Source organism: Phaethon aethereus (assembly GCF_964289735.1).
Source record: "Phaethon aethereus genome assembly, chromosome: 16".
NCBI classification, from domain to species: Eukaryota; Metazoa; Chordata; class Aves; order Phaethontiformes; family Phaethontidae; genus Phaethon; species Phaethon aethereus.
Genome location: NC_138592.1, coordinates 4,094,436 through 4,118,856, shown reverse-complemented (window position 1 = coordinate 4,118,856; position 24,421 = coordinate 4,094,436). Strand labels below are relative to the sequence as shown.

The 24,421-nt window shown below is 45.4% G+C and overlaps 1 protein-coding gene across 1 annotated transcript in view; it reads left to right on the top strand.

Annotated features, from left to right (window-relative positions):
- CDH4 (cadherin 4) overlaps positions 1-24,126 on the top strand; it is a 466,276-nt gene extending 442,150 nt beyond the window's left edge. Inside the window, exons 10-16 of the mRNA XM_082007298.1 lie at positions 4,659-4,912; positions 8,363-8,505; positions 12,874-13,107; positions 14,207-14,440; positions 18,525-18,664; positions 20,594-20,758; positions 22,361-24,126. Coding sequence (XP_081863424.1) covers positions 4,659-4,912; positions 8,363-8,505; positions 12,874-13,107; positions 14,207-14,440; positions 18,525-18,664; positions 20,594-20,758; positions 22,361-22,567 — 1,377 coding nt within the window. The 3' untranslated portion in view covers positions 22,568-24,126. The remainder of the gene's footprint in view (positions 1-4,658; positions 4,913-8,362; positions 8,506-12,873; positions 13,108-14,206; positions 14,441-18,524; positions 18,665-20,593; positions 20,759-22,360) is intronic.
- Positions 24,127-24,421: the final 295 nt, after the last annotated feature.

The window sequence follows — 24,421 nt, the reverse complement described above, 5'->3', positions numbered from 1 at the left end:
GAGGATCTTGTCCAGCGGCTCTGAGAAATAAGACTGTAAATATCCACCGTCCCTTCTTTCTTCCGTCGGTCACCTTCAGCATTAGGAGAGCTGGAACCCTCAAGATACCTGCAGCAAGTATCAAATTCTGTTTCCCTCCTTGCCTCCAAACAACATGCCTTGATCTTCATTTGAGCGTTCACTTCCCTTGCCGTTACTGAGGCCAGCAGCCCAGGCAGTGAATGCTTCTGCAGTCATTACACACAGCCAGAACATAACCGGATCCATTTGGCGTTCCCTGAATCTCTTCCCAGACAAGATGCCTATGGATGCTCCCTCTGACTACCAAAAAAAGTGAAGACATCACGAATAGGCTGCTGTGATCTGTAGCAGCTCGCACGACACGCGCTGTGCACTGCACCTGAAAAGGATAATACATGCTGTGACGGACAAAGCCTGCATCTTTTGATAAGTCTGGCCTTCTCTAACAAAAAGTTCTAATCAACAGCTTAGGATGAAACACTAATGTTTAAAGAGCAAGGTGATTTAAGAATAGCTCGTTGTTGAAAAAAAGAGCCCCACTCCCTTGTAGCTAACAAGCTGCAGTCATTCTTAATGCATACAGTTTGGGTATTAGGAAGAACGACATCGGTGAAATGCCAGTGAGGTTACGCTGGTAGGAACGTGTGAGCTTGTGAGCCTGTCCTGCGCGCTGACCCTTAGGCTATGTGTGTGTGTCTGCAGCTGCCACTTTGCTGAAACTTTACAGGAGACATCATCCTACCTGCTAGGTGGTATTTCAGCGGGATCCTTTTATTTATCACTCTTTATTGCTCTGTAATGACAGTTGACAGCCTTATCTGGTGCAACATTACAAAGCCTCTTCAAGCTTAGCATTAGTTCTAGACACTTGTGTATATGGACGCATATGTGTATGTAAATATACATGTATCCATATGTATATGTTTTCTGCTTAAGCAGAAAATATTCAACATAGTAAAATGCAACAATTTAACTTCCATTGATAGCAGCAACCAGTCCGAAATCAAAATGCCAACGTTTTCACTGTGAGCAGGGGAGGACCCCTTGTTCTTAATCTAATAAAGTGTCATAATTGTAGTTTAAGGCACATCAAAGTGAACAACAGAGGATTTACATGATCATCACTGCTACACAAGGACTTCTGCATAATGAACCATCCCTTATTCAGAACTTGCAGGCAAAAAGCAGGGCAGATTTGTCAAGACACCATTGGTGCTGGTGTTGACTTTCCACTGCTGTGTAACCCACAGTGATCACAATGCAAAGAACCACGTGAGAATCCCATCTTGTCAAACTGAGCTCAAAGCTTGAAACTGCGTTGAATGTCTTCACTATATAACCTCACCTGATCCTCCTGGGCCCAGAGGTTTCTTACCCTTATCAAGACGGGAGGCGTTTTGGTGTATTTTCAGCAAGGAGAATGAATGAAATTGCTTGTGATTAAATTTTCATCGTGAAGAAGGGAAGACTTAGGATTCCACCTTCTTCTTTGAAATATTTTGTTCGCTGTTAATAAGTGAATATGCTTAAAGATTCAGGGAATATATGCACATCAAACTGGGTGGCCGGTCAGAGCTTGTTCTTTGCAGTGTGGGAGCAGTCTCTTGCTGGTTTGATCCCTGATGTAGGTTGAAAACACAGGAAAAAAATTAAGTCAAGTAATGAACCTTTTGTTTACAGACCCTGCATGGCTGGATTTTCATGTGGCTCTTTGAAGCCATTTATACATAACTCCCCACTGCTGCAAGCAAAGGGGTTTGCATGTGGGCTAGGGCAGTTGCAGGAGCGGCGCAGAGAAGGGTGTTCCATGAAGAATCCCACCCCTCCACCAGCAGTTTGGGGGCCAGAAACGGCAGGCCAGAAATGCTTCTAAACCAAGAAGCCCTTTGGAGTTCAGATGATGTTCATGGGGGCCATTTTGCAGCCACTCTCAGCAAAACCCCATCTGCAGCTCCAGTCCAGTTGCCAAAAGTGTAACATTGTCTTTTTCTGTTCATGCCTTCGCAAACAATTTCCGTAACTGTGCAGGACCCTAATCTTCAAAGAAAGCCTTGATCAATGGGAGAGAGAAACTTCCCACGCAGATGAGACACTGCAGACTCTGGAGACCATCTCCAAGAGCAGCAGTGACTGCCCTGTGGCAGCTGGCTAAGTAAAATGTTATTATAAACTCTGCATGGATCAGAGCTCTGAATTTATAATGGAGATGCTTCTGAAGCTTCCGTTATTATTTGCCTCAACAATAACATAAGGCAAATTTGTTCTCTTCAGTTAAAAGTACCTTGAGAAAAGGAGGACACGTGGCGAGCCCTCGGTTTGCCACATGTCAGGTCAGAGAGGCTAGTGAAGGAGAAGGATGTGCAGCATCTCCAGGAGGATGTTTGAGCCAGATCAGGCACTGAACGTCCAACAAGGGGTACCTGCAAAGGTGCTACTTTTTGATTTTATGTCACGTGCTTCTTGGACATGAAATTAAAAACTAGGCGACAGTCCAGCACCTCCTTGTCCCAGATGTAGCGGCTCCATGTGTTTTTGCTCCTGCTGGTGGCCGGATCAATATGCAGCATTTTCAGTGAGGTGCGTGGAGATGGAAGGGGTTGGTGCAGTGTGAAGACCACAGCGTGCTCTGTGCACCCTTATCCTCAGAGGGAGGCAGTTTTAGGGAGCAGAAGTATGAACTGTCCTGGTAGAAGTTGCTTACTATGGTGTGACAGAAGTTCTGCTTAGGCCTGGCTGCAAGGGGCTCCTGTCCCACCGGGGACAACAGCACAAACATAGCCGTGAAGACACAGGCTCTTGATTTTACCTTTTTTTTTGCAACAAAATATGGGAAATGTGACTCAGATGAGCACAGAAGAGAAGGCGGCAGATCGGCTCTCTCTTGCAGACTGAAGCACGGTGGATACTGTGCCACCATGTGGCACCGATGCCTGCAGGACAGTCTGTGGGATGGGTGTTACTGGTGACCCCAGTCCAGCCCCGCTCCCTGCACTGCTTTTCTGCAGCCCTGGCTTTGTTGCTCCCAGAAGAGAGGTAAGGAAGCTGAATGAGCAGCTCTACATTTGCGGGGGAAGAAAAACCACTCCCTTGCAACAGGCCACATCCTAGCAGATCCGTGTGTGGTCAGTGTGTCCTGTGCATCATCAGGCAGGGAGCCCGGTGGTTTCCTGCACCAGTCCCCCCTGGAGCTCCTCAAATCGCTCCCCCAGCTCCATCTGAGCCCCTGCGGGGAGAAAGGTGCAGACTGTCTGTGGGCAAGGTTAGCAAACAGGCCAGCACAAATTAAAAAAAAATGAAGACTGGAGGAGTATGAATTAGAGGAGTGTGAAAGAAATTGAGTCAAATTGTTTCAAGGCCTTGAATAGTGTTTAAATGGGAACTTTTATACCATGCATCCTTTTTGAATGTGGTACAAGCCTGTGAGTCAGTGCTGGTGGGTGTACTGGGAATCTTGATGCTTCCTTTTATTTATTAAATGTTGGCCCTGCCTGTCAGGAAACTATTTAGCAATAGGAACATTTGCACTTCAATTGAATAGAGATTCCACTGTTTTACCTTTTGCCCCTGAAATTTGTTTCTCTTATGTAGCCTCCTATGATTTGATTTCTCTCTTGACAATACTGAGTTTTAAACAGAACATGGAAGCCAGATCTTGCTGATGTAAATCAGTACAGCTCTACCAAAGTCAATGTAACTGGCATTTTACAGTGTGAGAGTGTTGCTTTGCAGGCTCAGCGCTGGAGAAGGTATTAGGGAGAATGGTTATGCTTCTAAATTCATGAATTACAGCAAAGCATTTTTTAACAAGCAGAGGTGTGATCCTGCATAACTCAAGCCTCCCTGGCAGATGATTAGCAACTTCCCTCATAATAATTAGTGGGATGGTTTAGAAATTATTATTATACTGCAGTTCAGTCAGTTGTGCCAACAAAGGCTTTTCACTGCTTCTGGCTCCTCAGACACACCGTCATTACGTGCGTGTTGAAAAGAGATCTGTGGCCACCCAACAGCGTAATGCATCTGTGGGAGCGTGCAGGCAACCTCAGGAGATCATGAGGCGTCTTGCAAGAGGATGAGAGGTCCCAATGGAAGGACTGCCTGATTAGCAGGACCAGGCGTTGTTCCTTGCAGCTCCACCTTTGCTTATAGACTTGCTTAAGAGGAAGAATGAAGAGCACTTCAGGCTCATGAGTCCCCACAGACTGTCCTAGCTACTTAGCAGCTTTAAATGCTATTAGCACTGTTAAGTACCTGTCCAGTCCCGCTTAACAGGCTCCACTTGTTGCATTCAGAGCAGCCCATGGTGGATTTGTTCATTCAATGCTCAACTAACACAGGCAGCTTCTTTTTTGGAAACCACTTAGCATTGGAACGAAACGCAGGGCAAATCCTCCCCGCTGTTTGCATTTTTTACTTTGTGGGTTTTTTAAACTATTTGACCCTCCAAATGCTGGAAGGCCAAATCCTCCGCCAGATTGAAGCTGGTCTGGATTTACACCTTCAAAAGAACTGAGCTCAGGAGGAAACGAGATGAAGCAATGACTTTGATATCATCTGCCTTCTAAATCTTGCAGCTTTCAGCCAGAAGGTAGGATTTATTCTCTGCCTGGCTCTATACTTGCTTGTTTGTGTTCTAGGCAGTCGACTACGAGATGAACAGAGCTTTCATGCTGACAGTGATGGTATCAAACCAAGCTCCCCTGGCCAGTGGCATCCAGATGTCCTTCCAGTCAACAGCGGGAGTCACCATTTCAGTCACAGATGTCAACGAAGCACCCTATTTCCCCACGAACCACAAGTTAATCAGGCTGGAGGAAGGGGTGCCTACGGGGACAGTCCTGACAACGTTTTCAGCGGTGGATCCCGATCGCTTCATGCAGCAGGCAGTAAGGTGGGAGACCAGGCAGCCGAGTGAGCTGATGTATAGGAGGGGGATTTCAGGTGCAGAAGTTTGGGGAGCAAAGCAGCTGAAAGCTAATTCACAAATGAGCTGATGCAATATGAGTAAAATGCTTGGCAGTTACTTGCACCCTCAGTTGAGAGCTTGCAGAGTACCCACAGGCTTGTAAAGTTGCAGTCCTCCTCCGCCTAAGAAAACCAGGCTCTGAGGAGCTGGGTCCGGGAGGACAGAGTTGGAGCCCACGTTACTGCCTTGCAGAGGGGCAGTTTTCAGTTTCAGGTGAAAGCAGTCAATAGCAAGGGATCCCTGTGTTGTTACAAAGACAGAGGTCAAGGCTGCATTGTACTAAGTGTTTTGTCTCTGCCTTCTCAAGGATGTTTTGCCCTATATTGTCCATGCACTTTATAAATACAAAAGGTTTAGAAAAAGGCAGCTTTGTTATTTCAGTTTTACAGGGGGCGGAAACTGAGGCACGGAAAGTGCCGGGGATAGAATTCCCAAGGGAATGAGTAGGATTTTTAATCATGTCTTGTGTTGCTTCCAGAGGATTTAGGTTCAACCTGGCTTAAAGAGCACAGCACAAGAGGAGCTGTCAGCCCAGTCAGGGCAAGGCTCACTTGGTTACAAACAGTTGCTGACCAGGCTTTTAAGATGCCATATAGTTAAATATTGCCCAAGCAGTCAAACGCCCATGCACATGCCATTGGCACATGGTCTTTATCTGACTAATGCCAGTCCATATAAAGCACCTCGTGCCTGCTCTGCAGTCAGCCAGGTTTGTTCTGACCTTCCCTTTCCGTTCAGTCCAACTGCGAAACCTACCTCCCCGTTAACTGCTTTCGCTGTGAGTGGGATTCAGCTGACAAAGTTTTAGCCTTCTGAAGTCAGGTGCTTGGTCTCAGCAGTTTCAGATTGGATTTAGTGCATGCTGTGACTAGGAGCATGTCACCCGCTGTGTTTTGTCCCGCCCAGGCAGACTGGGGACTTAATCCACGGTACAGGACCAGACTTGCCTTCCCACTGGGAAATACCTTGGCACAAAAGTGTGCATGAAAACAAGAGTCCTTGTGACACCTTTCACAAGTATTTCAGCCTCTACCTGTGCAGTCAAGAAATGCATTTCCTGCTCTTAGATACTTCTGCATCCACAGAATTTTGTTTCTTTTTTAATTCCAGTCTGTAAGGCCCACAGTATTTTTGGCGAAACACAAGCATATGACATGACCACAGCCAAGGCCACTTAAACTTACATCAGTTGTGGCATTTCATGTCAGGAAGAGTTTGAAATATTTCACCTGGCACAGAGCTGTCTGCTCTGGAAAACGATAGTTTATTCACTGCCCCATCTTGTTGTCTTTAGACAGGTATTGCGGCTTTTGAGGAGAGAGACCATCCTAACTAACAAGCCAGTTTTTCTCAAATTCTTTTTTAAATACTGGCCTTTGAAGGGTTTTTATTTCCCTGACGTCTGTACCAAGGCTGGTTTTCAGAGGAGAGAACAGCTCATTTCTGATCAAATATTCCCTCTAACCCGGAGGTGGATGATCTGTAATCCGAACGAGCATCTGCCATTTCTGGGAGAAGGACCGGCTCTACTGAGCCATTCCTGACATCGCTCAGTGCATGTGCAGTCTTGTAAGACTTTCTGTGGATATGAACAGCCAATTAATTGAGTTGTTTCTTCCTGGGACTTCCAGGACACACATTTTGTGTATCTACCAGCACTTCATTTCCAAACCCAAGTACAATCTCTCTTGCCCCCTTTTAATCAGGACAGCCCAATGCCAAGGCTTTGCAAGAAGTTGGGGTCCTGTCTTTGTGAGCTATGCAAAGGATATTTTGGTTTTTCTTCACAGTTGGCATTGGTGAGTTAGGAAAAAAGATATCCAAAAAGCTGAGCCTACAGATCCATGCTAAGCATTTTGCAGAGAGCTGATCCAGCTGCTAGAGCCTTGCATGCAGTTTTCAGTCTCTCTCTAAATATATGATGAAATAAAGTTTTTACAAATAGAAGATAAGGAAGCAGGAGCATCTCCAGTTAAGGCACAGCTTGGAATGGCCAATGTCACACCTCAAGTTATCCTCATTAGCCACAGACACATTCACAAAGCCAGCTTTGAAACTGGATCCCTGGTCATTTAGCAAAGGAGCCTCACAGTAGTGATATTAAAAAGAAATGAAAATATCCCAAAGAGCCTAGCTCCATGAAATGTAATTCTTTCCTTTGGCAGGGGCTTGTGCAGCTGTGTATTGCTTTCCTGCTCACATGGATTGACGCAGCTCAAGTTTCAGTTTGAGTTTCAGCTTCAAGCAGCCCATTTCTGGAAAGGGATATTCACCAGAAGCCATAAGTTCTCCCACCTGTGTATCTAACTACAAAAAATTTATATAAAACTATCAGCAGGTCTGAGTTACCCATGAAATAAGCTCAGCTTTTGTTTGCTTGCTTCAGTAATTTATAGTTTGGCCATTTATTAGCTTCCACTTTAGGTAATAAGGGTCCGTCTCAACTCAAACTGTACAAAACTGAGAGGTAGAAATCAAAAGCAATGAATAACATAAAACCAAGAAAACAAGCAAGAACGGTAAACACTACATGATGATCTGGAGAACATGGAAAAAGTTTGCCCAAAGCAAACCATGCTCTTAGCTGGCTGCACAGGCCATGAACAGACTTGGGTTAGGAGTTGACTGAGGAGGGAGGTGAGCCTGTCGTTGGGTCCTGCAAGCCCAGGGCACGCTGGGGACCGCCAAGGGGACCCCCTTGTCGCTGCTCTCTTTGAACCTCCCACATGCATAGGATCATCTTACCTCCTATTTCAGGAGCATATAAAAATGTTTCAGGAGAGCAGACCTGAAATTGCTTCACCTGTGGGTCCACACCTTAATACAGCTGTGAGTTCCCATTATAGTGTCCCCAAGGCAATTCCTGCTGAAGATAGGATCCTGATACAAAAGAGTGGCCTGAAAACTGCCTTTCTTCCAATATGGTATTTCCCAAACTGTTGTTTATTAGTGATGGGCAGAAAACAGGAATATGCATGGGTTTAGAGCAAGAGCTGTTTTAGGAAGGGCAATGTTAAGAGAAGGAGAGAGCGGGATTCCATCCTCTGATTCAGGCATATGAGTGCAGTGGTCATTGCAGACCCCATTTCTCCTTGGCTGCAGAGACCTCGGGCTCTGTCCACTCCTAGCAGCAGGAAGCTGGCATGTAAGTGGCACTTAGTGGAAAGAAGAACTGTTAAAATGGAAGAAATACAAAAACTGAGTAATTGTAGGGGTCAAAAAACGGATACTCAATTAGTGTTTTGTTTGTCAACAAAACCAGTTAGCCAGGGTCCTTTGAATCATGGGTCAGGAGTCCGGAAAAACCTTATTTCAAGCAATATTAAGGATATGTCAGTGAAAAGACTGCCATGTATTTATTTCCTTTCTCTGTAGATACTCGAAGCTGTCAGATCCTGCAAACTGGCTGAACATTAATGCCACAAATGGTCAGATCACTACTGCTGCTGTCCTTGATCGAGAGTCAGACTACATTAAGAATAATGTCTACGAGGCCACATTCTTGGCGGCTGACAACGGTGAGCCCAGGCTTCACATTGTTCATGCTTCAATAAGACTCTAATGTGATGCATTAAGAGAAATGATGCCCTGACAGAGTTGTCAGTATAAGTTATCTTTTTCCCAGGTTTTTATGGTCAAAAATGTGAAAGTGGGACGGGAAATTGCTGGAGTAAATTAAATGTGCACAGTATACGGAGAGTGTTATTAAGGGAAAGGGAGGGCAAATGGAAAATCGATTTGGGGAGTTCAGTGTAGCAGCGTAGCCTGAACTTAAAAAAATATCAAAGGGATGTGCTCTCCAAGGGCTGCCGAACACACCGGTCCTGGTAATCGTCCCAAAGGCACTGATCAGAGCATTCAGGAAGCCTTCCATCAGGAAACCAGAAATAATTGTAGGGGATGGCAGGAAGTTATTAAAAATAAGCCAATCCATTGAACTGCTGTGGCTTTCATGAAAGGTGTCCGTCTGTCTGTCTGTCATCGGAGCTAATCCCTCTCTGTCCGCTACCATTTCTGAAATGTCCAGCCATCATCAGAGTGTCTGGATCCTGGTGTACTTTATTATCAAAGTCGCTGAGGCCAGTACAGATCTTCTTGTGGAGAAGTCCTGTTAAGGCTTGCTCTTCTCCACTCATTAAAGATCACACAGTGCTTTTGGTCAAATTAGCACTGTGAACCTTAGCGCTGCCCTCACTCAAGGGCAAGCAGTCCATTGCTGCTGCCCTGGATTTCTCTTCCTAATTCTGATTAGGAGTTGATAACTTTATTGCTAACCATACCTAAATGTGGCCATGCTGTTATGTCATTCATCCGTTCCTCCAGTTGGAAAAGGCTCTGTGGAGGGCTGAGTAGCTTCCCTGGGCAAGGAGAGGGCCTTCATCCCCTCTCCCACCCTCACCTTCCCCCTGCAGGGTGCTGGGCGCTCACATCAAACCAGAGCCACGCTTCACCAGCAAAATCAAGTCTAGGCTTGGCTGTGAGCACCTAAGTATGTTGCTTATACTCCGTAGGTGCTTTCAGGACAGTGTTTGTGTTAGCTCGTGTCATCCCTCAGGCTGAAGGGTGCTGTGCCCATTATGAGAAGATACGGTGGTGTTTGCAGGGCTAATGAAAACTGGCTCCCTCTGGGGTTTCAGGTGTCACATCAGTCATCACATCCTGGGTCACAGGGGCAAGGCAAACTCATGGAGCAGTTCCAATGCTGAGTAGCAGTACCAAGAAGCAAATTTTGCCCCTTCTTTGTGACGTCAATGGTAGGACTGATGTCGTCCCACAGTCCCATCCTAAGCTTCCTCTCTATGAAGACAACCAGGGCAGTGAAGTCCAAAATAGTATCAAGGTGATCTGGCAGCATTCATCTGCAAGAGGCACAAGGTAAAACAGGTCAAATGACTTGGACAAGGCTATCCACAAAAGCAGTGGTAGAGCTTGAACCCATCAAACTAATCCTCACCATCTGACCTTGCAAATCCCAGGCACTAGGTACAACGTGATTTGGAGTTAACCCCTTTCCTTGGCTTCCATGCTGATGCTGCAGTGCATCAGCACCTCCACATCCATCATTCAGCAGCTCAGAAAGTGGAGACCTAGATAAATCTCTTTATTCTGAAAAATTAATCTATCACTGGTATATTGCAGACATTAAAATGCACATAAAGCAACACCTTATTTAAAATTCTGTCTAGAGTGCTTAGGATAACAGCTAAAGTTTCATCTAGGCTAACAGACTCTTTCCACATTTCTCCCAAGTTCCAGGTTCTTTGTCATCGCATATTCATCAAAGAAAGGCTTTGGGTCGGGGGTTTTGGTGGGGATTTTTCTCTCTTGAAGAAGCAGCAACATCTTATTTCCTTGAAGTTCTTTTTGCTGTTTTCAGTATATGATAAATAGGAAATTTAGCCAAATACTCCTTGAACATGCTCTCTTTCTTTCCCTGGGCTACAGTGCAGAGATAGTCACTTTAAGAAAAGTCTCGGCTGCAATGGAAGAGGGGGAAAGGGGGAATCCTAATCAACAGCATATTTTTAGCCTGGTTTCCCAGGAGAGAGAGGCTCTTGGACCACACTGTGTCTACACAAGCATGGAGCCTGGCAGTGTTTGAACCCTACACCCAATTTCAGCCAATCTCACAGGGAAGCTGAGAACTCAAGTGTATCATGTTCCAACAGGTTTCATAAAATGGGGAGCTGAGTACGGGAGAGAGAGACTCTGGAGCTGAGGGAAGCAGGGTCCTGCCCCTCCCTCAGTATCAGAGCACCCCATGGGAGCTCACCTTTGGGGCCCAGTCCTGTAGGAAACCAGGCTGCCTTAGTGACCCTGCACACAGGTTCGTGCTTTTCTGCAAGCACACAATGACAAGAAGATGCCGGTTAGCCACAGGCACAGTTTAGTTCATTTCTGCCGTGATTTCTCAGGACAGTGGCCCAAGTTCCTCAGAAATTTTTGCACAAGCAGGACGGGAATGACTCCTGCTTGCAGCTGACCATGAAAGCCAGTTGGCTTGTACCTTGCTCCAGCAGTGCCAATGCTGGCACTGTGAAAAAGGCAATGATGGAGAACGCAACAGTTAAATGTAGATGTAGCAACTGTATATTCCTTTTTCTTTTGAAATACTGTCATTAGTATTTCCATCTTAATTTCAAGGAGTGGACCAACTTCTCCACTGGAGTCAGTGGTGCTATGGTAGTCCTCACCTCTTGAGCATAAACTCCAAGGATCCTTTGTAGCACATGAACACCTGCTCTATCCAGATCCTTGCTCTCTGCACATAAGACAGCTGAAATAATTTGAAATGTTCCATAGTTTGTAGTACTTGGACATTTAAAAAATTGTCTCCTTTTCATTTCTCCTGAGACTGCCCCAGAAGTGCACTCAGGAGCACAGAGAACCAAAAATACCAGGAACCGGAGCCCAACAATACCCAATAGCCCTACAAAACTGCATTTGTATGTGCGGCATTTGCAGGTTATTTCAGCCACATGCCAGTTAGTGCCTCCCAGGACTCCTAGTTTGTGTTCAGTCTACCTCAGAGGTTAGAGTGTGGGCCTTGCATTCATCCCAGGCGATATTCTAAGTAACGTGAAAACAGTGAAATCACTTCGCTTGGTCCTGAAAGTCAGTGTTCATGTTCAGCCCCGGTATCCTGATGGGCTCTGTGTCTCTCCAGAAACTTTCAAGGCTGATCAAAGACTTTGTTTTAGAGGGAGACCTACCCCATGCTTACTAGATGAAAGGATGGGATCAGTGATTGAAGAGCTTATGTAGGAACCATGAAAGAAGGATTTTCAGGGTTCCTTCAGAGTTTTCAAGGCTCCCTTGAAAAATGGACCAGAAATGAGAAAGGAAATGTAGGAAGGAAAGTCTGTGGAAGCAGCAGCAACGTTTGAAAGCCCAGTGAGGAAGTGGTTTGTGTAGCTTTATATCCAGCACTGGGAGGAAGAGCCAGGACAGAAAATAGAAACTTAAAAAAGAATTGCCAAAGCAACGCCATGCCTGAGAAGGGAGGTGGTGGGCAGGCCAACACGGAGCTGCCAGATGTATGTGTGGAGAGAGAAATTAAAAATACTGCGCCATTTCTGGGAAGGCTTTTCTCTCTTGCCAGGGCAGGTGTTACTTTGTGTAAGTGGCCATTAGTCAGACAAATGTGGCTTTTCATCAGTAAGGGGCTGGAGGACCAAGACTGCTGTGCTGCAGGCAACTGCTGGTTGGGACAAATGTAGAGAAGATGAAGAACTGTATGTTGGGACGTACTGCTGCTGCCATGTGTTAGTAGCATCACCCAACACATTTGGTGATGGTTAGCTCATGCCATAGGCTTTGAGCAAGGACCTTTCCCCACTAAAGCTAGGGCTGACTGTGGGATGGGCTGCAGAGCTGGGCTGGCTTTGAAGCGGTATAATAGTCTGCAAGTCTAACAAGTGGCTAGCAAGTGCTACAGTAAAGGCTGACCAATGGATTATGCTGCTTACTCTTGTTTCCCTCCAAGCCCTCTTCTTCCTCTTGTTAGCTATCTTTCTAATGGTTTTTCTTCTTCAAAACAGCCATTACCAAAATTTGCACTAGCAGCTTGGCATCACCTCCTCGTATTTTTAGAGTATGAGTAAGGACATTGCTGTAGGCTACAAATCTGCAGAACTCAACTTCCAAGTTCTGCTGGAGCGAAAAACAGCAACATCAGGAGGCTTGGGGAAGTTTTAATAATACCTCTTAAAGCAAGGGACCATGAAAGTGCAGTATGTCCCAAATAAGGTCCAAGGAGGGAGCGTGAAAATCCTGGTTTATTGAAATAGGAAGGCAGAGAGGGGGCTGGTCTGTGGTGGTGTCATTCCCATGACTTCTCGAGTGATGGTCATCGGTCCATGTTCGGCTCTGCCTCTCCCATTCAGGTATACCGCCCGCAAGCGGCACCGGCACTCTGCAGATCTACCTAATTGACATCAACGATAATGCTCCTGAGCTCCTGCCAAAGGAGGCACAGATCTGTGAAAAGCCAAACCTGAATGTCATCAACATAACAGCCGCGGATGCTGACATCGATCCAAACGTTGGGCCCTTTGTCTTCGAGCTGCCAAGTGTGCCATCTGCAGTGAGGAAGAACTGGACCATAACGCGGCTGAATGGTAAATGGGGCAGGCAATCCTGAGGACATTTGGACTCTGATTCACTAATGAGGCCACGTGCGGTTTCAAACTTCTAAACTTTCCTACTTTTTTATCTGATTTTTATTTTTTAAAGCACATTATGGATGACATTATAGACAAGATAGTTAATCAGAAATGATTTGTATCAGACCTGCAGCATAACTCTAAGAGCCTTGGCACTTGGCTTTTTTTAATGCAGTTCATAATTATGAACAGTTATCAGTAGTGAACAGAGTATAAATCATCCATAATGGCCAAGGGGAAAAAAGCTATTATCAGTCTTCCTTATGTTCCGGTGTAATTGTCATAAGCCACAATCACGATCAATGTTCATTTCTCTGACCATAATTGCATAAAGGCAGCCTTTTAATTTACCATGGAACCAGGAGGGCTAGGTAAGTGTGAAGATTACCAGTATGTGATAGATTTTCATATTACAGCACGCAAACGCAAATGGCCCTAATTGTTCCTCTTATTGGTAGTTTCAACAGAGGATGGAAAATATCATGGAGCCATGGGCTGGTTTTGGCTTCAAAGCTGGTCCTGCTCACTGAGGTCTGCAGCCTTCTGCCAGACCAGGGGCAGCGGCTTGTGGCCTCACAGCTCGGAGTTCAGTCCCACAGGTCTTGTATCACAATGGAAGGGAACATGAGAAAGATTACCTGGCTGAGCATGTCATCGATGGATGACGGGCTTCCCAAAAATCCCAAGGTGGGAGGGTGTGCGAGTATTGGGCCTGCACGGTAGCCAGGGGCAGCCCCGACCCAGGGAGCATTATCCATGCTTTAGTATTTGCATTTTGTGCCATTTTAAATGCACGCAATTGGATTTGCAAACAGCGTCAAGGTAGGTTAGTGCAGCAGTGAAAACACACGGTATTTTGCAAAACACAGGCCGATCGTTGGCAAACCTGTTAGGGCAGAAGTCTGAAGCTGTCCTGCCCAGGTGGTTGTTGATAACCTCTTCTTCAGGACCAAGACGACTGCGCTGGCAGAGGAGCCCTGCCTGTACAAGTGTGGCTGAAAGGCTCCACCACTGTGTCTGTCATCTGTCTGTCCATCTGTCTTGGTCTCTCCAGGTGATTACGCCCAGCTTAGTTTACGAATCATGTACCTGGAAGCGGGTGTGTATGATGTGCCGATCATCGTGACGGACTCGGGAAACCCCCCCTTGTACAACACATCCATCATCAAAGTGAAGGTGTGCCCGTGCGATGAGAACGGCGACTGCACCACCATCGGGGCGGTGGCTGCAGCGGGGCTGGGCACGGGTGCCATCATCGCCATCTTGATCTGCATCATCATTTTACTAAGTAAGTACCGCGGTGGGTGACGCTGCTGGGAGATGCCATGTTTCTCCTCCTGTTTCCCATTGTCCCATTTCTATACATGGTATTTTACAAGAGCCGTGCAAGCTCCGTGCAAGGGACAGAGCTGTGAGTGAGTTTTGGGCTGTGGGGGTGGTTCACACGTCTGCATTTGAACCTCCTTCATTGCAGTGTCGGGAAGTCGAGCTGGAGCATTCTCTGCGTGCATTGGACGTTTCTTTCTAAGACTTCCAGTAGCTTTACAAAAATCATTACACCTGACAACATCTTGTAGGTAGTGCGTGTGTTATGATTCTCCACATTTTTCAGGAAAAAAGTTGAAGGACTTGTCCAAAATCCTGTGGCAGACTCCCCCATAGCTCTCAGATCCCTGGCTGGCTGTGGGTATACTGGTTCCCAGTACCAGATGCACTGGTTACAAGAGTCTGGTTAGTCCCTGGCAGAGCCTGTACGTAGCTGTAATTTTCTGGTTGTTCACAGGGAAAGAAGAACAGTAGTTTTTCCCATTGCTTGTAAAATGACAACAGATTGGAGAATTGTGGTGGATTGTGAGTGTTTTTAGAGGAAGGATCTCCAGTTTGTCAGGAGCACTGAAGGGCTGGGGCTGCATCACAGAGAAGGGCTGGCCATCCTTTTGCTCAAGGCTTTCATGAGCATTACCAATGTGTGCACACACTTAAAAATAAAAATGATATCATTATAACTTGAAGCAGGAGTTGGCACAGTAGGAATAGATAAAAACGAGCGCTGAAATGAACAATGAGGTAAATATTCATCAAGAAACACAGGATGAAACCATGGGACTCCCATTAAAGCTAATGGGAGTTATGGTGCTAAATCACATTTAATATTTACCCCCAATGTGTTTAAACAGAGAGCAGACAGAGCAACGTATGCTACAAATGTCACGTAATGTGGATACGATATGGTACATTAAGAAAATGGGTCATCTCTGGGCAAACATCCACCCTCCTGGGCCAGCGATGGGAATGTATTGTTGTATAATTGATTTACTGTTACTAGTCTGGAGAGCGAGCAAGAAAACCGGGTGTTTGAGGCTATGCAGTCCCCGCTCCTCATCCAGCCCATCTGAGCGGGTAGAAGCATCCCCACAATGGACAATTTCTGTCCTTCATTGTGTTTGGGGTCCCAGTAGCAAAACGGTTCAGGCTGCTCCCTTCAGCAAGGGTATTTCTTGTGAACACATCACAACTGCACACCCAGAAGATGTGTTCATCAGTCCCTCCACTTTTGGTACGCTGGGTCTTGCAGTTGGGCTGCTGCCAGTGGGCTAAAAGTTTGCACTGGAAGCCACAGAGGTAATAAAACAGGGGACTGCTTTTTGCTGCTCTCATATAAATCCAGTGCTAAAATACGATTTAAACAGTTGAAAATCCTATTGACTGAAATTAACTTCAGCTGAAAGACATTTGATTTAAGAGATTCCTCTTTTCATTTTCAGATACATTATCCCACTTTAAATTATGGTTTTTATTACAAAAGCTTATTTTTACATTCATTGTAATTCTAATTGACTTTTTTTTATCTTCAAGAGCTGCAAAGCACTGTATCGGTGATGAAAAATATAATTTGCGATGAGCAGTTTTCCAGTTACATCCTTCCAGCGTTTTGCTTCCTTTCTATCTGTTTTGTATTGTGACCTCTGAACAATAGCCTGGAAAAAGGAAGATGCGGGATTTTTTGTGCTATTTGTCCATTTTAGAGTCAGCAGGTCAAAGTTTGATGGCTGTAAAAGGAAGGAGCAGCAAGGGGACAGATCTGAGGTTGCTCAGGTGAAGGAAGTTTCTGGCTTTACCTTCGCTCAAACGTTTTTTGGTCTTCCTGATACCTGATGTATTAGCTGCACGAATAACACATTTAGAAGAGCAATGCAATGAAAAATTTTGAAGGGTGAAGACAATAGATTTCAAGGAAAACTACATGCAGAGTGAAAATGGGTCTAACAGCAGTAATAGCACTTCCCGTGCTGCAGAGTGAATAATAGGAAGGAGAGTGCACTACATCCGCTATTGACACTTTGAAGGTCTTTTTTTTTTTCAAGGTAGATGTAAAGGCATTAATGGCACAGTTTTTTCCACAAGTGCATGAAAAAGTAGCATTAAAAAAAAAATGAAAGGAAAAGATAAACCCTAGTAACCATTATAATATTGTCTTTATGGACTAGGCAGGTATCTTGTTGTGAGAGACTTGAAAAGGAACAACGAGAAAAGGACTTCAATAGTCTACTAAATAGCTGAGGTTTTATATTGCAGATAAGAGTTACGTTTCCTTTCCTTTTCTTTTTTCTCTCTTGAATAGATCTAGGATAAGCATTAAAGAAATGCTGAACTATCTGAAAACAATTCTGTTAGCTGGCAGGCAGGGATGGCAGCCAATTGGCACACAATGGCAGTAATTAGCTGTCCGGTCCTCTTCTGCTCACTTCACTGAATTCCTGTTGGGTATAAACACTTTGGTGCTTTGAGGAAAGACTCAGATCCTCCTAACCATCTCTCCACGCAGTGGGGCTGCAGGCTGGGCCGCCCACCTGTGTCCCCACGGTCTGGTCTCTTCTCCATCCTTGCCCTCAGTGAAGTGACACCAAGGCTCCATGAAGAGGCAAGGGAAAAGAAAACCCTGCAAAGTATGAGACGGTGGGGAACAGCAGTTGCTTGTTCTCTTTATGCAACTAAAAAACACGAAGAGAGTTGGGGATCTTATGTCCTGCCTGGGTTCAGTTGTATTGGCTGCATTGTTTTGGCACAATCAAGGGTTGACCTAAGTTAAATGAACATGGGCCACACGTTCCCACCTCCGCTGTCCGTCCATCTCTCCCTTCTCCTGCAGATTGCCACCGTCACAGCTTCATGTGTGGCTCACATGGAGAACGGAGGGAAAGCAGACACAGAGAGGTGTGACTGCATCAGCTGCCTGGGCTTAATGTCATTTTTGATGGCCTTATTTGCAGCTACTGAGTATGAGAATGAAAACTAATGTATTAACAGGTTCTTGAAGAAGACAAGGTCTGGTTGCCTTATGTTAGTGGAGACTTCAGTTCCCAGCGCAAATTCCATGCAGTAAGTCACAGGGAGCGCCCAGCCTCTGGGATGTGGGTGGCCCTTTGAAGGAGGAGGTTGTGGAGCAGGGAGACAGCATTCCCTTTGGGTAAAGTTGTTTAAGTGGGGGGAAATTGCCCATGATTCAAGACCTGTTCATCCATCTCTGTTACCGTACTAAGAGAGGTTAGCCAGGGCCTGGCAGGTGAATGTTGATGCCTGAGGAGGTTGGCTCTGTGCTACCAAATTTGCCCTCCTTGTTCTGCGAAGCCAGCCCCGTTCTCTGAAAGGATTTCAAATGATCTTAGATTTGCTTTGCAAGTCAATGGCCAAATGCATACGCTTCTGTCCTGGCTAATGTGATCTTGGACGTCTAGAAAGCCTCCTTCCCTCACCAAAGAAGAGCCCAAATCAGATTATGCAACCTGGTATCACGCACCGTCCCCAGCCCGGTTTTGCGTGGTGTACTGCAGACAACAGCAAAACGGCTGCCAGGGCCAGGCTCACGACCTGAACGGGCATCGCTGTGTCACGCTGAAGGCGCTGGTCATCTGTACCTGTTTGCTTCTCAGCACCTCTACAGCTCTCTTTCCTCCACCTTTATTCTATGTCCCTGAATAAAATAAAGGTGGAAATCTAATCCTGAAAATTCAGGATTTAGATCAAGTATTTTCAGAAAGCGTCAGTTTTCACACTTTCTGTTTGCTTTTCCTTTGATTGTGGGTTTGACTTCTGATTGATAAACATCAGCTCAGTCAGCATTCATGGTGGATCTTAAACAAATGTCTGTAGTAAAGGCCTGTCACAGTATTTACAGCTCTCACTGATCTCTCCCTTATAAATTACAACATGCGATAGGATAAAATTGTTCTCCTCTTGCTAGTGGGCAGTGAGGTTCTCCACAGCGGAAGCGGGCAGGTGAGGTGTTGGGACGCGCCACCACGCTCTGGCACACGCAGCCTGGCCTCGCGCCATGTGAGGGCCTGGCTCACCCCGCTGCTTCTCTGTTACAGCCATGGTTCTGCTGTTCGTGGTGTGGATGAAACGCCGGGAGAAGGAGCGCCATACCAAACAGCTCCTGATTGACCCCGAGGACGACGTCAGGGACAATATTCTTAAGTACGATGAAGAGGGAGGTGGAGAGGAAGACCAGGTGAGAAGAGCCCGCAGGCTGTGGCCAAGGAGCAGCTAGCTGTGCAATTACACTCTCAAAAAGGCAGAAACCACACTATTTTCACTAAAGAACTTGCAAAGGGTTGCGTTCACCGTTGATTATGCCCAGGCAGCTTTCTTGGCGTCCCCAGTGTGGCCTGGGCACGGGTGAGAGCCAGCTTAGGTCCCGCGTGTCGCTGGGGCACCATGCTGTGCAACAGGACCGTGCAGGGAGGCCGGTGTGACATGGATTTTGCTACCCCCTACGCCAGCTTCCTGGGGAAGGACTGTAAATCAATCTACTGATGCTCATGTTCAAACAATATTCCTGCCATTTTGGTCATTAAAATTGTATATTTTACCATTCCCCATCAGAGATCTTAGTAAAACCAGCTAGCAGCTACCACCCTCCCCCAGACCTGTGGCTGCAGGCACTTGCCTTGGCTTGCTTGAGCGTAGAGCTTCTCTGGGCTTTCCTTGCATTTACTTAATTGTCTCTAATGTGCCTTTAATTTCTTTTAATTTCTGGATGTGGTTCGTGAGAAATGTCTAAATACATTTGAGGATTTTCTTTTTCACCGCGAAGCGTACAGTGGCAAAGCTTTGCTTGGTGACAGAGCCCTAAGCCACAGTCTGCCTGAACGCGTCAGCTTTTCTGCAGTGGCTTCTTTTTACAGACACCGATGCTGATGTTGCATGAAAACTTCCCTGGCCTTGTACTCCTGGGATGTGCTGTCCCTCTGCTACGACTGTATTTTCTCAGCTAAAATAGTAAAGTTTTGTCTCTTACATTTAAGTCACTTATTTTTATTCGTACCTAACACAAGTGAAGAGCCCATGACACTCTCGTATATGACGTTCACGCAAGTTATGCGACTCTGCTTTGTATAATGGCTTTATTCTTGGTTGCTTAAATGGACTGCATGGTTCATGGGTCTGTGCATGGTTGCTGTCAGTGCGTCCTAAGGTCAGTGCTTGGGGCTGGTGCTTAAGGAGTAGACAAAACCACTGCAGCACGTCCTGCCGCGGCGGTCCCGGTGGCATCCAAAGGCGAGCGGTGGGTGAGCCTGGCGAGAGCCACCGCAGGGAGCTGAGGCAGGGACTTTGCCCAAAACTTGAGAAGTTCTTATTCAGTGGAAAAATCCTTGCAATTAGCATTTCTTTTTTCTTGTCACTGGCAAGTTATTTATAAATATTGCTCCTGGAGATTCAATCATCTCCATCTGAGCACAGGAATAGTTTTACCAGTAGAACAAAGTACTGTTATAAGCATTGAAACTAGCTGAAGTATCTGGTTTCAGGCGACTACAGTGTAGGCTTAAATATTTTACAAAGGATTCGTTAAAAATAACAGCAAAGGAAGAGCAGCAAAACACCATTACCTACATGAATGCATTTTTAATGAAATATTACCTGGTTCTCATTCCTTGATAGAAACCTATTCTTTTGGGATTTTTCACAAGCAGAAAGAACATAATTACTTTGAAAGGCCTACATGCATAAATGCAATATACATTTTAATGCTTTTATTTCCGTACAAATGTAATTGCAATAATATGTCTACCAACACTGTGTCCTTATATTATGTATTTCATCAAAAAGTTATGCACATACCTATGCATATGCAAACTGAAGCCAATTTTTATCCCAAATATTTAGACACTGTTTAAAATATTCAGAAAGTATTTAAATATTTGATTTAACTTCTGTTTTAAGATACACTCTTAGAAGGTCAATTGTATGAGCTACTCAGAGGTGAGGTTCATCTGTAATTTAGATAGTTAGAGGTGCTACATACCCAGGGATAAGATTTCCCATCGAACTTCAGCTGAAGTAGGATTACACCCCTTGACTTGTTTGTACATTGGGTGAGTAGATGATCTGAAGGAAAAGCTCTTGGTTTCACTCTGTGCCTTTCCGTTTGTCACAGGATTATGATTTAAGCCAGCTCCAGCAGCCAGAGACCATGGATCACGTGCTGAACAAGACACCTGGAGTCAGAAGAGTGGATGAAAGACCTATTGGTGCTGAACCACAGTATCCTATAAGACCAGTAATCCCACATCCAGGGGATATTGGTGACTTTATTAATGAGGTATGTTCTGTAGGGCATCCTGTGTCACATCTTAAAAGCTTGAGCAGCCAGCCAACATCAGCTATGCAACGTTTTCCTGGCCACATGGACCAAGTGATACTATTACTCACATGAGGAGTTTGATCAAAGCCAGGGGAACGATTGGCATGAGCAAAGGATGCAGGACTTGGCCTGATAAAGGCACCGAGGCTGTAAAAAGCCAAAGTGAGAACAAAAAGCCTAGGATTTCTGAGTCCTGGATATCACAAACACCATGCTTTTCAGCATCTGGGCAGTGTAACCTGGTCTCTCTCTCTCTTGGATTACTACAAATATTGCAGTTTCTGTTAGTAAAAACATTGTCTGGACGTGGACAAAGGAATGTCATCCTGGTGGGGAGGCAGTGGCAAGGCAGCTGCGTGGTTCACAAAAGCCAAAGGTGCCATTTGTGGACCTGTAAATATTTCACCAGTCTGTGTCTTGCCCTAGTAAGCTATTTGGTCTAAAACCTCAAAGAAATTGCAGAACAGAGAGATTCATCTCAGATCGTAGAGGTTTTCTTTATGTTATGTTAGATTACTTTTATCTGCTTGTACAAGTATCTGTCCATTTAGTATTTCTTATCTCATCTTTAGTTTTGAGTGATTGAGTGGTTACAAACCAATCAATGCATTATTTCCACCGAGAGAAAACACACCATCCATTTCCTCAGTCAGAAAAATAAATGTTACAGCAATTTAATTCTATTATTATAACCATTTCCTGCTGTGCCTTTTCTCATTTTCATCATTAAAATTCCTTCTTCCTTCGTTCCTGCCCATCCTTCACGCACACATTTACACACATCCGTGCACATGGAGACTCGCTCTTACACGCGCTCCGGCTGCTATTCACTGCAGTAAAATCTACTCCATCTCCCCATGCCGAGACCAGGGTTTCTGAAGGTGTGAATGCAGAACATCTTGCTTTATTGCAGGTCTATTCCACTAGGCTTTTCCTGACCTGGGCTGCAGCAAAGCAATTCTTCTTCTCCATATCCCAAGGCCCTTTCTGTGGCCTGCCTACACTGCTGCCTGCAACGCATGGGAGCAGCAATGCTTTCCAACCCTCTGCCCAGGATTTCTTACCCCAAGTCTCTCCTATTTGCAGAGTTTTTGCTAAGAGTGGGGTTTTTTTCCCTAAAGGGATCAAACTTAAAATGATGGTTACCGGTAGGAGAGGGTGCTGTTCATTCTTTCATTGGCCAAGCCGGAAATCTTAACAGGCAACCCCAGAAAGGACACACCGTCCAGAACTGAACGCTTTCCAGATCTAGAGCTGGATCCTTGGAAATAACTCCCCTCCCTTTCCAGCTGGCTCTTTCACAGAGGTGCTGGGAGTCAGTGGATTTTCAGCTGGGGGCAGCTGGGCGGGCTGCGCCCGGGGAGGCAACCAGGATGGGGAGGCCCCAGGACCCTCATTTTGTCCCCATCCTCATTTAGCTTTTCACCATCCTCTTTGAGCTTTGCTGCAGGGATCCCAAGCATCCCACCAGCCTGGACCCTTCCCCGAACGCCCTCCCTTAGCACCGTCACCGTAAAACCCCGTGGCGGGTATTAACGCCGTGTGTTTGCCCCCCCCAAGGGCCTGCGTGCTGCGGACAACGACCCCACGGCCCCCCCCTACGATTCCCTGCTGGTCTTCGACTACGAGGGCAGCGGCTCCACCGCCGGCTCCGTCAGCTCCCTCAACTCCTCCAGCTCCGGGGACCAGGACTACGACTACCTTAACGACTGGGGGCCCAGATTCAAGAAACTGGCGGACATGTACGGGGGAGGCGAGGAAGATTAAACTGACCTCACGTTATTTAAAATTAAAAAAAAAAAAAAAAGAAGAAGAAGAAAAAAAAACAATTTAAAAAAAAAACAAACCCACAGACAACAACATTAACAAAAAGAGCTGATGCAGAAGCAAGAACTGTACAGATGTGGCAGCTTTTTTAATTAATATCCCCTGCTGACTGTATTGTTATTTTTAGTGGTGATATAGGAGGTTTCTTTTTTTTCCCCTTTTTTTTCCTTTCCTTTTTTTTTTTTTTTTTAGAATATTGAGCTGTCTCGCATGAACACTTGTCTCTGCTGCAGGTTTTTTTTTGTTGTTTTTTAATGTCAGCTGGGATATTGCTCGTTTATCTGCTTTATGACTAAAGAGAGTGAAAGGCACTCTGTCTTAACTTGAATTTCTTAGAACAGAAGCACTGTTTTTAAAAAATATATATATATATTTGAAAGTGCCTTTTGGTGCATGTATCAGATTCCCTTCAATCTCAGGAGTGATGAAAACAAACATAAAACCATCCTGGGCAGCACTCCCTGTGACCCTAAGCCAGTTCTAGCTGGGAAGGAGTTAACAAAAAGGAACTGTGGAGATTGTTTCTTTTTTGCCTTTTTTTTTTTTTAAGGGGGTGACTCATTTTGGGGTGGAAGAGGATGGGGGTGGGGGGAGATGTTTTGAGTCAAAATCTTAACAGCCATCTTTAAGCCTCAGCAGGTGGTGAACTAGTCATCATGTTGTATATAATTCAGTGTTATCAGATGCAAAATACCGACTGGGGGCTCTGCTGTCACCTGGTCACTCTTAATGTAGCTGCATAGAACTATAGCATTGATAAAGCCTTTGGTTATCGCAACAGAAATCTCCGACAGCCCTTGCCTAAACCCTACAAAGTCAATCGTGAAATGACCAAAGGCCCGTTTGTTTGTTTTTATGCTGTCGGCGTGATTTGGCTCCCACAACCTCTTGAGCGCTGTAGATACCAGCTGGTTAGGCGGTGGTGTCCCGCGTCACCGAGGACGCCTGCCAGCACGGAAGCCGACGCTGTTTTCCTCGCGTGAGGCGGGGGTTCGTGTAGCGGCGCCGCTCGAGGCCGGGGCAGTGCTAAGGGCGGGAGGAGTTGATCAGCACTTTTGCCATCTGTAAGTATGAAGTTAGTCTAGTACAATATTAATGCCTTGGAGCATTAGTGGCCAAAGCTCAACAACATCGTGTAACTCAGCTAATGTGTGTCCTTTCTCTTTGATGGGTAGGCGCTGCTATCTGTAGTAAATGTTTTTTTTTGGAGGAGAAGTGCAACAAGGGCCTGTTAAGTATCTTGTGGTTGATGTGCTCAAGCATTGCCAAGTAAGCAAGAGGTTTTGCAGCATCCAGGCGTAATTCAACATCGGTATTATAAATGGTAGCATACTACCTAGTTTATATGTAGGGTCAGTTTAACCAATAACAAATAGTTATTAGCTTTTTTTATTACATTTTTCCTTTACTGATTTGGACTAGTGGGTTTATGTCTAATGTTTGTAAAATGATTTAGACTGCATGGATGTGTAATATAAACCACATTTAATGGATTATGAGCCACTTAATTAATGTGCTATGAAATCTTGGATTACCTGTGTTTTATATTCTGCAGACGATTTTGCAGTGGGTTCGCTAAAACTTGTAAAAGCGCTTAGATATATTTTCATTTAAATCCAAGAACGTGCACAGTATTGGAAGGTGATTATCCAGGGGATAATCGCGCTTTTTTTGATATCTCGATTAATTCTCAAGTTGAATGCTAAGACTTAAATGGGGGGGCGGGGGGAGCGAGCGCGTGCACGGAGAGAGCGGGAGAATGAGAGGCCGAGAGCTTGCGGTGATGAGTGGATG